The sequence below is a fragment of the Aquila chrysaetos genome, chromosome 11 (assembly GCF_900496995.4).
Source record: "Aquila chrysaetos chrysaetos chromosome 11, bAquChr1.4, whole genome shotgun sequence".
Classification (NCBI taxonomy): domain Eukaryota; kingdom Metazoa; phylum Chordata; class Aves; order Accipitriformes; family Accipitridae; genus Aquila; species Aquila chrysaetos.
The window spans coordinates 35,752,183-35,767,138 of record NC_044014.1 but is presented as its reverse complement, the minus strand read 5'-3'; the positions used below and the strand labels follow the sequence as shown (position 1 = coordinate 35,767,138).

The 14,956-nt window shown below is 47.0% G+C and overlaps 1 protein-coding gene across 5 annotated transcripts in view; it reads left to right on the top strand.

The window, feature by feature from the left end:
• The first annotated feature begins 5,152 nt into the window (after positions 1–5,152).
• PAPSS2 (3'-phosphoadenosine 5'-phosphosulfate synthase 2) overlaps positions 5,153–14,956 on the top strand; it is a 30,481-nt gene continuing 20,677 nt past the window's right edge. For 3 of the 5 annotated variants that reach the window (XM_030030214.2, XM_030030212.2, XM_030030211.2), the window contains exons 1-2: positions 5,214–5,255; positions 5,623–5,706. In XM_030030214.2, coding sequence (XP_029886074.1) covers positions 5,235–5,255; positions 5,623–5,706 — 105 coding nt within the window. In that variant the 5' untranslated portion in view covers positions 5,214–5,234. Of the gene's footprint in view, positions 5,256–5,622; positions 5,707–14,956 lie in introns of all 5 variants that reach the window. The other 2 variants (XM_030030216.1, XM_030030213.2) reach the window with 2 other exon arrangements.

Genomic DNA, 14,956 nt, shown 5'->3' with positions numbered 1-14,956 from the left:
TTATCTCCAACAGCTTTCTGAGAGTTGTGAGGATGATCCCACGTGTTTGAATTATAGAACAAGGAGAGGAAAAAATAAAGTTTGCTGCTCTCATTAAAAAGCCTAATTGCTTATGCCAGCAGCTAGTGCCCTACCAGCCTGTATCTCTGGTGCTTCCAATATGCTGTGCTTTGCTTTGCTTTTGTAGTTTATTTTTGATTTGATATCTCATGAGTGAAGTTTTAGGGCTGCAGATCCAGAGTTGACTTATACATAGGATTGAAAACTTTGTGAAAAGCCATGGGTGAAAGGTGAGGTAGATAAGCTGGAACTGATTGTTGGGGCAGTTCAGTAGCAGAGCTGGTATCTTTGTGGGCTGATGCCAAAGGTATTAGATATGTTAATTTGTGGAATAATTAATTTTCAAAGGTGCCAATCTTAATGTATTCGGTATTTGATGAGCAGAATTTGTTAGACTCCTGGTGACTGAAGGATGTTCCGTTAACTGGCGTGACAGCCTCTCCTGGGACTTTGTTGTCTGCATACGACCAGAAGCTGCTCATCCTGGGTCTGCCTTTCTTAGGTGTTTCTCCACTGATTTCCCCCGTGGGGTCCCTCCTGAGAACTGTCTTTAGGCTGTTTATCCTCTGTAGGATCGCTTCCTCACTGCTTGCAGGTAGTGAGTGAACTTGCAGAGTAATGCTGTGGCGGCAAAGCTGGAGAAGCTGAGAAGAAACAGTGCTGAAGATGACAACTTTGTCACTTCAAAAACTAAGCAAGGCACTGAAGCTGAAGCCTTTATCTGCAGGTTCCCTGATGCTAGGAAAGCAAATAGAGCAGAGACAGTCTAGTAGTGGAGTAGTTTGAGTGCAGGGAGGATCGCTCATCTGGCTAGCATAGCCCTGGCACGTGAGAGAGCTTGGCTTCCATGGCACACGAATTGAAGCTTGGCCATCCTTCCTGCTTCCTCCACCCTTTGCTCCTGCTTTGCCAAACATACGATGCAGAGCAGGCAGGAGCTGCAGAGGGAATGGTGTCACTAGTAACATTGCAGCTGATCTTTAGGCTCCTTCTCCTGAGGCTGTGATGTTAATTTGGGTAATGCTTTTCCAGCTAGATGTCAGCAAGTTATGGGAATTTGTGCAAGGATTTAAGAGTACACAGTTGTGCAAAATCAGGAACGGTGACCTTTACCCCTTTATATCTTTCATGTGGGAGAACGCTGCAAGGGACACTCTTCTCCTTCCATGACACTTCCCCAAAGGCTGTAGTACTTCTGGGGTTGATACCATCTGATGAGCAAAAAGGATGTGGCCTGTTTTAATTTCCACCTCCGCCACCTTGCAAGTGGGCAGGGGGATGCAAGTGACATTTCGTTGTTGGTGAACTTGTTACACTAGGCATGTTGAGGTGGGTATTGAGGAAACCAGTGGTCGTGCCTGGCTTGCAAGCATTCATGTGAGTCGTGGGACTTTGGGGTAATTTCTTGGGTTATGCTTGGATAGGAATTTTGATTAAGAAGGTGCTGTGGTGGATTTTGAACTGGGAAGATGGCTGTAGCAAATGTCTCATGAGCGGCTGCTCACCGCCCCTGTTTGGTGGAGTTATGTATAGATTTTGCTCTCTGTGGGTCCTGTTACTGTAACAGTACATTGCACAATGGGCTCTTAAGAGACCTTCTTGTCTAGAGATTTACTGCCTCTTTGAGATTGGGGTGTTAGGGCAATACAGACTTCCCAAGGGAGTGCTGAATAATCCCCGTTCTGCGTGCACAAGGGCAGATACATGGGGCATAAGTTTCTTCCAGCCCTCCCAGTAAGGAGAGGAACAGAAGTCTCTGATCCTGTAAGCAGAGTGAGAATACCTGCAAATAAAAATATTTCCTATAATGCTTTAGCATATGTAATAGGGCCCGAAAGTTGCCAAATCATTCCTGAAGCTGCTTTTTACCAAGCAGGGAGGCTGTTCAAGTGCCCTTTTCTTCCATCTGGAGAGATTTTGACCCCCTGCCTGCTTTGCTGTAGTGCTGCTTCTTTCTCCAGCTGCGGTAGGCTGAAGCTCTTACAGCTTGTTAAATAGCCGGAGAAGTTCTTTAATGAAAATTAATTGAGTGTCACTGATTTGCGTGTCTCTTGAGGTAAGCAACTAGATCTTTTTATTTTTTGCTTAATTTCTGATTCTGTTTCATCAATTACTTCCTTGAAAAGCACACACAAATTAAAACTTGAGGCAATAGCCATATATATTTAATTATTAGAAGTTAATGTTACAGAAGTTCATACCACCTTCTGCATTGTTCTTGGGAAAATAGGGGAGAAATAAACCTTGATCTTTTATACACAAAATGTTTCTTATTTTCTCAAATTCTCAGGCACGTTATGAGCAATTTAATTCCTAGAAGGGAGATCAGTTTGATGAAGTAAGAAGTAAAGAATGATGCAACAAATGGAGATAACGTTGACTTGTTTTCCGTCTCACTGATAGATATCTAGGGGAAACACAGAGGTGTTACATGCTCTCAGTGCTATTTTCTTCTGTTACGTAGTAACACAAGTTTTCTCTCTTTCCACTGACCTTTCTACTGTTCACTTCTAATGAGAAAGAACTATTTTTCCTTCAAAAATATCATCACTGGAACTAGTTGTGTATCAGGCCAAAATGGTTTATAGTAGTCTGTGGTTACAGAAGCCCCTCTTTCTGCCTTTTCTTTTACACAGACCACTTCTTGTTGCTCCTCTTTCTTCAGTAAATGTATTTCCCTGCTTGCTTTGGTCTGGTGGGCATGTTTTCAACCCTTTTTCTTTACTGAAGGTACACAAAGGAAAGGTACACATGGTAAAGGTGTAAAGATGTGAATTTAAAATTCACCCTGCAGAAGGAGAATATTAATTGTTTTTATCCAACTAAATAAAAAAACCCACCTGAAAATAATACTTACAGAAATTAAGATGCATAATTAACTCATCAGAGACAATAACAGGCTCTTCTATGCTCCTGTATAGCAGAGCCACAAGTACAATGACAACTATGATTAATCTGTAATCATCTGTATTTTCCCCAAGATTTTACATACTTTTCCTGCCAGGTCAATATTGGTTTGATCAGTTATGAAGCTCTCATGTTAAGAAATTTACTCAAATCTGTGTGCAAATAAAAGATGAGATGCTGACTCTATGCTGTGCAAAAATCAGAGCACCCAGAGTCGCTTCTGAGCAGCAGCTAAACAGGCTAAGCAGCCTTGGATAATGCTTGGATGCCACCTTCCTTGTGGGAAAGCTGAGCAGCTCATGCCATTTTGCTGCGCACCCACAGACTTTCAGTCATTTAACGTGTCGTTTTCGTGATGTCCTCCAGGGGACGAGGTGTAGCCTGTGTTCTGGCTAGGCAATGGTTGTGGAAAGGTTCCGTGTACCAGGATGTGCTTTTCCAATGGATAATGTGTTCAGGCTTGTTTGCCTGTTCTTCCAACCATGCTATATTGTTTTTACGGCAGGAACTTAATGTCTGCAGCTGGACAATCAAAAAACCAATCTAAGGAAAGGCACGAAATGAGAGATGCAAAAAAGTTACCCTGGTATTATTCAGCTGAGTTAACCCCAAATGTAATACTGTGGGTTTAACTGGAATTACACTGGGGATTAGTTCATCTGATAGCTGAACTAATAGCACTGAACTAATAGCACTGAACTAATAGCACTGTAATAGCTGCCTGGCTTCAGGAGTTGGTTGAACAGGTGCTGCTTGCCTCCTTCTAGCCCTACTCCTTCACCTCCAAGTTGTCCCTGCTCCTCCTTCCCCATGCTGGGCCCTGTTCCTCTTCCAGCAAGTCCTCATTTGAGGAACCCCGCTTATTCCACTGTCTTTCCTTTCCTCTCTCCCTTGGGGTTTCCCATTTTCTGTTTTAAGGGTCCTTCTCCCACTTAGGGAGCTTTGCAAAATCCCACCATCTTTTCCTTTTCCATCGAGGGCCTTCATTCAGGGCACCAGCATTTTAAATTCTGCCAGAACAAAGGATAGAGATGAAACAGGAGTATTTTTACAGTGAAGGACATGCATGGCTGCTGGTGATTGTGTGGTGAACAGGTACCAGGAGATGCCCACGACTCCCATGCCCAAAGTAAGTTCTGCATGTTGGACCGAGAGAGAGTGCTTGCTCTTCTGGGCTTGATTAGAAGTGAGTTATCTCCTTCTAGAGGAGAGGCAGCACTGTGCATAGTTGTCCTTAGCTCTCCTCACAGTCCTGGACTGGACTCATGGATGGGTAGGGATTAGGAGAAAGTGGTCGGAGGGCAAGTGCCATGCTGGATTGGGCCATGCATCCCCAGGTGCAGAATTATACACCCATGGGGAATGTTTCTTCCTCTGTTGCTGGCTCACAGGCCATCCCAAGGATGTAGCGTGGTTTCCCTCCACCAGGATGTTGCCCATTCTCTGGTTCAGCAGTGTTCTGGGATTTGAGCTTTTCCAACAGTGGAAAACTGAGGATTTTGGACAAAGCTGTCAGGCATGGGCTTCTGTTCCCTTCACCTGCTAAGCTTTATGTGCCAGTAGACTCCTCTGTGTTTCTAGCCTTCTTGGCATGTTGGCCAAACGGCCAGGGGCCAGCCTACAGCACGGCTTGTTTTTAGGCACTGCTGTTATCCTTGGGAGGTGATTTTTTTTCGACTTGTTTTGTGTGGCATCCTGCTCCTCCTCCCCCTCTCCTTGAACGCAGGTGTGGTTCCTGGCCGGGAGCAGGACCCGTCCTTACCTGGATGATGGCCTTTCCCCCCCTCCCTGCCCCGACGGCAGGAAGCCAGCCTGCCTCTCGGCTCTGTGGCCGCAGGCAGGGTGCCATAGCTGAGCCCAAACTCCTCAGCCCCAAGTCGTTAATTTTAAGGGAATTCCAGATTGGCATCCTCGCGCTGGGAGGCTTTGTCGTTGCGTGTTATCCCCTCGGTGGCGAGCGGCGACTCGTCCTTCGGGGGAGCCGGACCCCGCATCCCCATGACGCTCCCCCGGCCCTGCGGCCCTTTACCTCAGAGCCCCCTCGCCGGGCCGGGGCGTCCCTCCCTCCGTCCCTCCCCGGTCCCGCTTCCCCGCCCGGGTGTTGCCGGCCTCCCCTCGCTGCGGGCCGGGCCGGGCCGGGGCGGAGGAGGAGGAGGAGGAGGCGGGGGCGGGCGCAGGGCGAGAGGGGCCGGCTCAGGGACGCGCTACGTGTCGCGGGAGCCCTTATAGCCCCGGCCCGGCTCGGCCTGGCCCCGCCGCCCGTCACCATGTCGAGCCGGCAGCAGACGGTAGGGCCGCGCCGCGGGGCCGGGGGTCGGGGGGGCCGCCGAGGCCGGCTGGGGCTGAGAGAGGCTGTGGGGCACGTCCAGCTTCCTGAGGAAACCCTCTCCCTAAATCCCCGGCCTCGCCGCTTTCCCCGGGGGCGTCGGGGCTGGCTCCGAGGCGGGCAGCGCTGGGGAGACGTGGGCTCCCCGGGCTCCCTCGGCTCAGGGGATCGAGCCCCGCGGGTCCCGTCGGCAGCTGGTGGGCGCCTTCAGCTCAACGCCGGGACGGGACCCAGAGTTTTCCTTTTGGGTGCACCCGTCGCCTCGCAGAAGGATATTAAAACCATCACGTTACGGGGCTGGGTGCTGAGGATGAACGCTCTCGCTGCAGGTCGGTCCGTGTTGGTGCAAAGGCGTGGTGGGTGAGCTCGCACGCCCTGCAAGGCACCCGGGCGAGGGGCCGGCTGTCCCGCAGGTTAGTCACGCATCCCTCCGCTGGCATTCAGCAAATATGCTGTCCTGCACGTGCCCCGCACGGCTGTGCCGAAAGCTGCCGAGTTTGGTGCTTGCCACGCTGATCCTCACAGAGAGTGGCCGCCCAGGCGAGGCCGAAGGTCGAGTCGGGGAGAAGGCTGAGCGACTGCCTCACTCTTTTCGGCTTTTCGGGTTTCCTCTGCCCAGGTCCCACCCTGAGCGGGGGAGAAGCTGGTGAGACAGCTGTCACCACCAGCCATTGGCTTTCAGCGTTGCTGCAGAGCCAGTTTTTTTAAAAAAATAAAATACACAGCAAGGAAAAATAGCCAGAGCATAATTCAGTTAGAAATTAAAATTGCAAATCGCAGCCACAGCCAGAAATTGTTTTCCGCTTGCCAGCTGCCCTCCCTTAGTTCTTGGATTTGGGATGTGAGATCTGGGTCCCTCTGGCTGTGCATACGTCTTCCAGGTTTTAAATCAGAACCATAAGAGCTCTTGACGTAAGTCTTTCGGGCTGCTTTTGCTGGTTGATTATTTTTTTTTTTTTTCCTTGTTGTAAATTTTTCAGGTGGATTTAATGCATTTTGAACACACTGGTAATCTGTCCGGATAGGAATGCAACCAAAACCACGCGTAACAAAGGGCACCTGTGCAGCAGGGTGCTCCTGGAAACGTGAAAATGTGGTTTTCGGGATTATTTCAGGGAGGGGAGGTGCAAGATGTGAGCCATGTATGGGAGTTTTGTTTATTGCTGTGACAGGAGAGAGGTATTACTAACTTTCAGAATAATCCCTTTCCTTTGCCTCCACCCTAGGCTGGAAAAATGACCTTTATAAGCAAGATTATGGCTGACCTTTGTACCATGACTGTCAAAACAGATGCTATCTGCTTGACAGTTATAGGCGTATTTTCATGTGCTTATCTGCCAGGTATGTGATAGAATGAGAAAAGGCATGATTTCACTAATTACACCATGTTTTGGTAATTATGATGAAACAGCAATGATATCCCATTAATGACCCTTCCGGTCTATTGCCAGGGAGATGCGTTGCACAGAGCGTAGATGAAGGTCTTGCTCCTAATGCGGTCTCAGTGTCTCCTCGGTTCCAGCCATCTCAGGTTGATATCAAAGGTACAGGATGAGGCATTTCACTTTGATAGGGGTCCCTTGATCAGCACAGTTATTTGCATACGCACATGGACAATTGCATTCAGTCTCAGCACAATTACACAGTGAGGTTCAAGGCATCAGCAATGTATCAGAAATTTTGCCTAATGAAGGAGCAGGCAACAGCACAATGTGCTCCTGCAACTAGCAGCCTAAATGTTGTAGTGCAGAGGAGTTTTAATATGGTGGTGAATTTTTCACGACATCTCTTACAGCTGCAACAGCTGAGACGGTTCCATTAGAAAATGAAGATGAGATGCACAGACTAATTTGCCCTGCTGAGATCCCTATTAGTACAGCAGCTCGTCCTTCTTTTACCCTTTACTTAATCCCTGTTTTTCGTTCTCCTGGTAACATGACTCCTTATTACTCATAAAAATCCTTATTACTAATAAAAAATCTCAGGTTTTACCACTTCTTCACAGTGTGGGTGATGTGTTAATCTTTCTCCCACTGACAAGGTTTTGTGAGGCTGAATGTTTCCAGCATTATTCACTGTCCGAGAGTATGTCAAAAATGGGTTTCGCAGGTGATGTTGATTAGCTGTCAGCTTTTGAGAGGGGCAGTAAGTGCTAGCTGTTGTGAGATGGACTGGCTATGTTATTTGACTATGCTTCTCATTTTGGAAATTGACTAATTATAAGCCCAGGATTTAAAACCTAAATTCAGCCTGAATGCCCTCTGGAGTTTGAGGCTAGTTTGAGGATGTTTTAATTGCACACCCATTTATTAATAGAAGCTTACGGTAAGGTACAAAGAAGAAAACTTAAATTTTTTTACTTCTGCACGTGTTGTCCTTAAAAATGAACAAGGCACCTTAATTCTGCTGAAGATCCAAGACTTCGTGCACAGGAATCTCTCTTTGGCTGGTTAGTATGGAAACGCTCTCTTCGTTTCTGCTCATGACATTGCAAGAGGCATGAAGTCCTCTACATGCCAGGCAGTGTCTTTCTGTTCACAGACCTCATTGACAGAAAGCATTTATTTCTGACCAGTTTCAGGACTGACTTTTTGGGGAGAAGAACGGTCTTTAATGATGACCTTAAAGACTTAATGTTCCTTACATAGGCCTCCTGTGTGCCCCAGTGGCGAAATCCTGCTCTCGGGAGGAAGTACACCATAAAGTAATTGCAGCGAGTAGCATGGAGCTGTGGGACTGCCCTTGTTTATTGTGTGGGCTCTTGCACAGCACGGCATTCAGGGCTGAGTGGTTCTTTTAGCCATCGAAATAGCAGCTTGTTCTCCCTACACCTGCGGCGTTGCTGGTATTTCCGCAGCTCGTTACCTCTCCCTGCCGAGCAGTGTTTTCATAACGAGGAGGATACAGATGGCACAGTGTGCTCCAGGGAAACAGCTTGCCATGGAGCCCAAACCCACAGGCATGGCCCTGCCCTGGAAGGGCTGGCACCTCACCGGGGTGACTGGCGGCGTGGCTTGCATGTCCCTGTGGGTGTGTGGAAAACGCAGCTCAACATAGGAGGTGTTCAGAGCCAGCTGCCAGAGTCCTGCACCTGGCAGCGGGTGGATGTCATTCTTGCTGGCTGCTTTCAGTGGGTTTCTCTTTGGATGTCCTTACAGGTGCTATGGGGAGAACGAAAGCCCAGTACTGAAACTGCCTTTTTCAGTGCATTACAGCTTTGTCATCTGTCTGGTCTTCTAAGAGTGTCTGCAGGAAGCTGAATGGCATGGCATGCGGCATCCCTCGCTTCCACCAGGATGCTGTTTCCATAGCCCAGTGGATCACAAAGCTGTAACTTCTGATAGTTCAGTTTTGCTTGTGTAGGGCTTAGATGCACAGCTGCAAATTATGTGGTCTTATTTAAAGATAAATTAACATGTAAAAATAATTTAGGGTTTATTTATTTATTTATTTAAAGAGAATGAAAAAACCCACAAGATCAGATGACAGCCCTGAGGAAAATATGAAGAAGCTTAGTTTCTTTGCCTGAAAACTATTATCATGTTGAAAAAAGTGCAGCCACAGGGCAGAGTTCAGATGGACTAAGTGATATCACAGGCTGTGCAGTAACATATGTACAGCTTCATCAGTTTAATTGCAAAGCAATGTAGAATAAAAAGTTTATTAAAAAAAACCCTAAACCATGCATTCATCTCTTCGCATGCTTATTCTTTATTATTGCCTTGAACATAAAGACCAAAACATCTTTAAGGATGTTGATGTTCAAAGCATTTCTGGGTAGCTTATCACAGTGACACTTGCGCAGATGACAGTGCAACAGGCAGCAGAGCCCTGATTTCAGGGAATTAGCGTGGCTTTTCAGAAGCCTTGGGTTTACAGATGTGATTTATTTTGTGAAACACAGTGCCTAACTCATTGCACCTTGACAGTAAAAAGTGATTGTTTTCGAGTTGCTCATTGTGTGCTTAGTATTTCTTGGCTTATTTTATATCACTTTTTTTGCTTTCTGTCTCTTTTCTTCGAAGATCACGGAAGGGTCAGCAGATTAACTATCTCAATACACTGTTATTTCAACTTCTGTTGTTTCCTTTAGCTGTCTCCCCTTCTCCCTATTTCTTTTGAAGTCCTTTGGTATTAAAAAGTTACCTTTCCAGTCTGTTGCCCGCACCTTGCTGTTTCATTCACTTGTGCTGTTTTACAGGGCTGCCAGTGTGCCAGACCCATGTTTATTAACCATACTTTGCTCTGTAAGAGCAGGGATATTCAATTTGGGGATTTTCAGGGAAGAAAAGTCAGAAAAAGTTGCAGGCTCCTAAACATGAATGCCTCTTTCTTTCCGTGGTTCAGGCAGGCTGACCGCTCCAGGGGATGGAGAATGAAATAATCAGCTTGGTGCGGTCCAGCCCCAGAAGCTGCAAGCTGGGGACCTTGGTGGACTTTCTCCAAGTGCAGGAAGGCTTGTCTGGTGTCCCCTGGTAGTGCCGTGGCAGCAGGAGCAGCAGGGTGTGTTCTCCAGGAGGCTGCACGGACAGAGCATCTTCCAGGGCTGTAGAAGGGCATGCATGTGGAAAACTGGAAGGGTTTTTCTCCTGGGGTGGGTGGTTGCTGCCTGAACACCCCTTCCCTCCAAGGGGAGAGGCAGGTAGGTCAGGCCTGATCCCTGCGGATGTGCTTGGAGGTTAATCTTTTGCTTTCCCAACAGGACTAGTGGCTCTTCAGGACATCTCTTCATCTCCCAGCAGCCTCGTTTGGAGGAGCGCAGCTGAGCACTGCTGCTGCTGGTGGCGGTCAGCATGGTGGTGCCATCTGGGGTGGTGGCCAGGGCACCTAAACCTGAATGTAATTTCTCCAGCTCTTGATTTGAAGCGCTTTGAGTCAGCATGTTGTTTCCTGTCCTGCTGCTGAACTCCTGGATAAATACAGACTCCAGCCTTGTCAGGTTTTCGGGTTGCACTGATTAAGTCATGGACAGCTACAAATCCATGCCAAAACCCATAACTCAGGCATAGGTTTCCATCCATGCTCTCCTTCGGTAGCCCCTACAAGTGGTTTTAGGCAAGACAGTGAATGGTTTTGAAGACCCCATGCTACCAAGACATGTGCACTGCAGCTGCAGCTTAGATTTAGGCCATGAGGTTTTTGTTTTTCTAAAGGGTTCAAGAAAGTACTTTCAAGAGAAGTACTGGCATACTTGCTTTTTTTTTTTTTTTTTTTTTTGCTGGGCTGATGTTGATCCTGGAGGGTGTCTTTAAATAGCCTTTAAAAATGAAAAGCCCTTGCCTATCTGAAAACAGGTGCTTTAGATAAACTTGCAGCTGTACGCACCCACAAAAGATAAGCAGTGTGCAGGGCCTGTATTAATGCTCCTAATGGTATGCTCTGCCTTGAACTTGTACTTTGGTCGCAGTGCTCGTACACTTTGGTATCTTAAAAGTCCATTAAGAGAAACGCCATGTAATTCAGGTTGCTGTTTATTAATTTACTATTATTGTGAGCAGGGTGACTAATGATTATCTCTGATCTGGCTCTGAATCACAGCTGTAGGAAGTGAGAAATAGTTCCCTAATGGTCTCGCAGCTTAATAATTTCTAAGTGAAAATTTACTTGGAGTGTATCATTAACAAAAGGAGGGATGCAAAAAAACAGCTTGGTCAAGGCAGTTGGCGTGGATATGCGTCACGAAATGGGACGCTGGGAATTTAGGATTTTGCCTGTAGGGCTGGTAGCTCATTGCTAGCACTGCCTCCCATCCCTCACAGAGCTGTCCTTTTTTGTTTACTTGCAGCTTGGCTCGGTTACAAGTGTATGTGTCAAAAGTTTTATCTACTGAGTGGGTACCAAAATGTGTTGGCCTGTTTGGAGAGCAGAGCTTGAGAAAGGAGCTGGTTTACGTAATTTTTTTTTTTTTTCAATGTGGCTTCTCTTTAGATGTAGCATGGTAGTTTGTTGAGATGAGCTTTTTTGTGCATCTTTGGAAAACCACCATTTGTACCTACATTTCCAAGACTTTCTGACCTTGAGGTCTTTGCAGCCTCTGGCAGAACAAAATGTTTTCTTCGATATCAAACCGTTTTTCAGCTTTCCATTGTGGTGCAAAAATGTGTGTCGGACGGGAGGTAATTTTTCAGGCCTGCCCAGCCTTTCTGATGGGAAGATCATTTGTTTGTGTTGCCAGTGGCTGTGGGAAGAGGGAACAAACCCCTCATTTTAGAGGAGGTGACTACTGCTGCAGGGTGCTGAGTTGCATGCTTGCCTCTGCCAGGGACCCTGGGCATGATGCTGGACGAGTCACCTCAACCATGGCTGGGGCAACTCACTGCATCTGCCCCCATCTTTGCAAAACTGGTCTGAGGCCATGGGGATGGATGTGAGGAGCATCAAGCTCTTGGAGGTGCTGCCTGAAGTCCAGTGGAACTGCTCTTCAAACGTGTCATTTTTATAAGGCTTAAATATCGTGGGAGCTCAAGTCTTCATCTGCTGTTTGCCTTACTCTCTGCTGCTCTTCTGTGGCTGTAAAATTGGGGATGATGCCACCCTCTCGGAGAGATACTGGGAGTTTGCATGAACTTTTGAGGGACCAAGTAATAATAATCACCAAGGAAAATGTGTAACTGTCCTTCAACCAGCCTTTGAGTAGCGTGTAATGATTAAGACCTGTGCTTACACCTGGTTTGGGGAAGGGTGAGGGAAATGCTGAATAGTCACTTGTTCAGGAAGAGTACAACATTCTTGGTGCTGACTTAGGCAAGGGTCTAGGTGACCCTGTGTGCACTCACGTAATTAAAAGCCTGTCCTGCAGCTTGTAGGGTCAGATGCACAGGTAGATGGGGCAGGAAACCTTCATCCTGGCGTCTCTGAACTTGAGTCCTCAACTTAGACTTTTCTCATGCAGCTTGTTGTGTAGTGTGGCATGTTCAACGGTATGACTGAAAACAACCCTGCCTTCAGCCAACAGAATTAGCGAGGGGACTGAGGAGGTACTGAGTGAGGGGAAGGTCTGTTTGCCCCCCTCTGTAGTTTCCAGCAGCAGCCGAGAGTGCGGGCTAGGGACGAGTCTATGGCTGGGATGCCACAGGGCATTGTCCCAGCTTCCATTTATTTACAACTTGAGATACCAGAGGCTGTGCCTTTCTTCCTGATAGTCCCTGATGAACTTTCCTTCCATGAATTCATCTTAATGATTTTTTCCAGCCAAGTGAACTTTTGGTCTGCCCAGCAGAGTTCCCCTGTTTAACCGTGTCCTCTGTGGTGGTTCTGGCCGAGTTTCCCCCGCAGTCCTTCCTGCTGCTGCTTTTGCACTTTGCAAACCTTAAAAAAAATCGCTGACATGGAGAGAGATCTCCTGTCGCCTGCTGGCAACCATTGACCATTGCAAAGTCAAGTGCATGGGGTTCAAGACGCCAGGTTCAAGACTGCGTGTCCATCCTGGATACCAAATGAGGCAGGGAGAGGCTGTGATGCTAAACCACCACCAGCCTGGGCTTGTGTCCAGCTTTATTCTTTCAGCAGGCTGCCACGATGTCCTGCAGAGGAGAAGTGATGCAAGAAGATTAGTTCTTTTACAGAAATATATATATTTTAAAACCTGATGAAGCTGCTTGAAATGCAGATCCTCTGTAGCTCCCACTGCTTGTGAAACTGCTAGAGCTTCTCAAAAGGTAAAGGATTTCTTTCCTGAGAGGAATATCATGGGCATGTGTCCTGGGTTCAGCTGGGATAGAGTTAATTTTCACAGGAACCTGGGAGGGGGGGCACAGCCGGGACAGCTGACCTGAACTAGCCAAAGAGCTATTCCATACCATGTGACATCACACTCAGTATATAAGTGGGGAGCGGGCTGGGGGGAGTTCTCTCCACTTTCGGTGGGGGAAGTGGTGGAGGGTTGGGTTCCCGGTGGTGAGCAGTTGCACTGTGCATCACTCGTTTTGTATATTCTTTTATTAGTACTGTTGTTGTAACTTCTCTTCTTGTGTTGTCCCAGTAAATTGTCCTTATCTCAACCCTCGAGGTTCCGGGTTTTTTTGTCTTGTCTCCTTTCTGATTCTCCTCCCCATCCCATCAGAGAGGGGCGGGAGGAGTGAGCGAGCGGCTGCGTGGTCCTTTGTTACCGGCTGGGCTGAAACCACGACAGCATGTTAAAAACAGGTATCTTGTCTCCATATTGTTTAGAGCCGAGATGGGCTCAGTTCCACCTGTGCTAGCTTGGAGGGTGGAAGGAGATTCAGCTTTCTTAGCAGAAGATGGACCTGGTGTCCCACCTGCATGCTCATGGCCATAGTTAGATGTTGGCCTCCAAGTTTGAAAACCTATTGCAAACTGAGTTAATAGGGACACAGAACTGCTGAATGTGGCTCACTGTGTTTTGTGTTAGAGCAATGCCAGTTCAGCTTTTAAAGGTAAGTTAATGACAGTCCTGGTTTGTTGAACTAATTTCTGGAGCTCTCAAAAGGAATGGTTTTGATGAAATGGGTTATCACTCTGACACGTTGGCTCCTGGTGTTCGCTGGAGGACTCTCTGGGTAAGCTGGTCTGGGTAAGCTGGTAAGCTGCTGTGGCATCTCTGAACAGCAGAGCTTGTGGTTTTGATTGTATCTTGCAACCCAACAAAAGTAGCTCAGCTGACGATCTCCTGACACTGTACTGCAAGTTTTTCTTTGCATGGTGTGTGGTGCAGGAGTCCTGGCTGTCTGCCTTGCTTGTTTTAAGGGTGTCTTAGCTTGTCACAGTAAGAGATGGGACATGTACAGTGGCTTATTTACCATAGAGAGCCACAACCCATTAATTAAATTCCTAAATCTTGTATTCAAGAAAAAAAAAAATGATTACATGTAAATACAATTCCCACCTGGAAGCTTTTTTGATACTGAAGTTAATGTATAGTCAAAATATGTACCCTTGTCCTCCTTTCCTCTTGTCCCTGAAAGCTGAAGGACTGATACTCAGTTTACCATTTCCGTAACCTGATATTTTTCTCCAAAAGAAGATACAGAAGCATGGCTGTGTGTACTGGGTAGTCATTCCTGGTAGGGGAGCAGTGGTGTGCTGCTCTGTTTTGGTGCAGCATTTCTCAGGCAGGTGCCATTGCACCGTGCAAAGCAGCTCAGCTGGCTGTCAGTCACGGCTCTGTGCACTGGCGGAGGTCACAGGCCTACACCATCTCTTTGTTTTTTAACTAGTCACCTACCTTCTCATTGCATAATTCCCTTCTTTTTGGTTTTCTCAGAGGTTAAATAGACGTGCTTGATCGCTTTCTATGGGTGTTCAATCCCAAAACTTATCCGTACTGCAGCAAGAACATAATTTCTGTTCCCTCTTTTTTGCAAGATAACTTGGTTTTGCATTGTCAGTGGTCCTGCGGTCTTGGCGTGATCCAGAGCAGCCTTGTAACAGACCCCAGGCATCAGAGCAAAGCAGTTCTCCTTTTGCAATGTCAAACCTATTTGCAAAATGAGCATGAGCTGAACTGCTGAAATGGTTTTATTTAGGGGAGGTAATTTAGCAGAACTGCTCTGAATATAAAAAATAGGGCAACTATGGAAAGATTTCTTGTTTAAATTGTTATTTTTGTCAGTGGCTGACAAGATGCTGTGTTTGTCAAATATTTGTTGCCCATGCAGCTGTCCGTTGTGGTTTCTGGAATGAAGATGGGAAGATTGTTTTTAT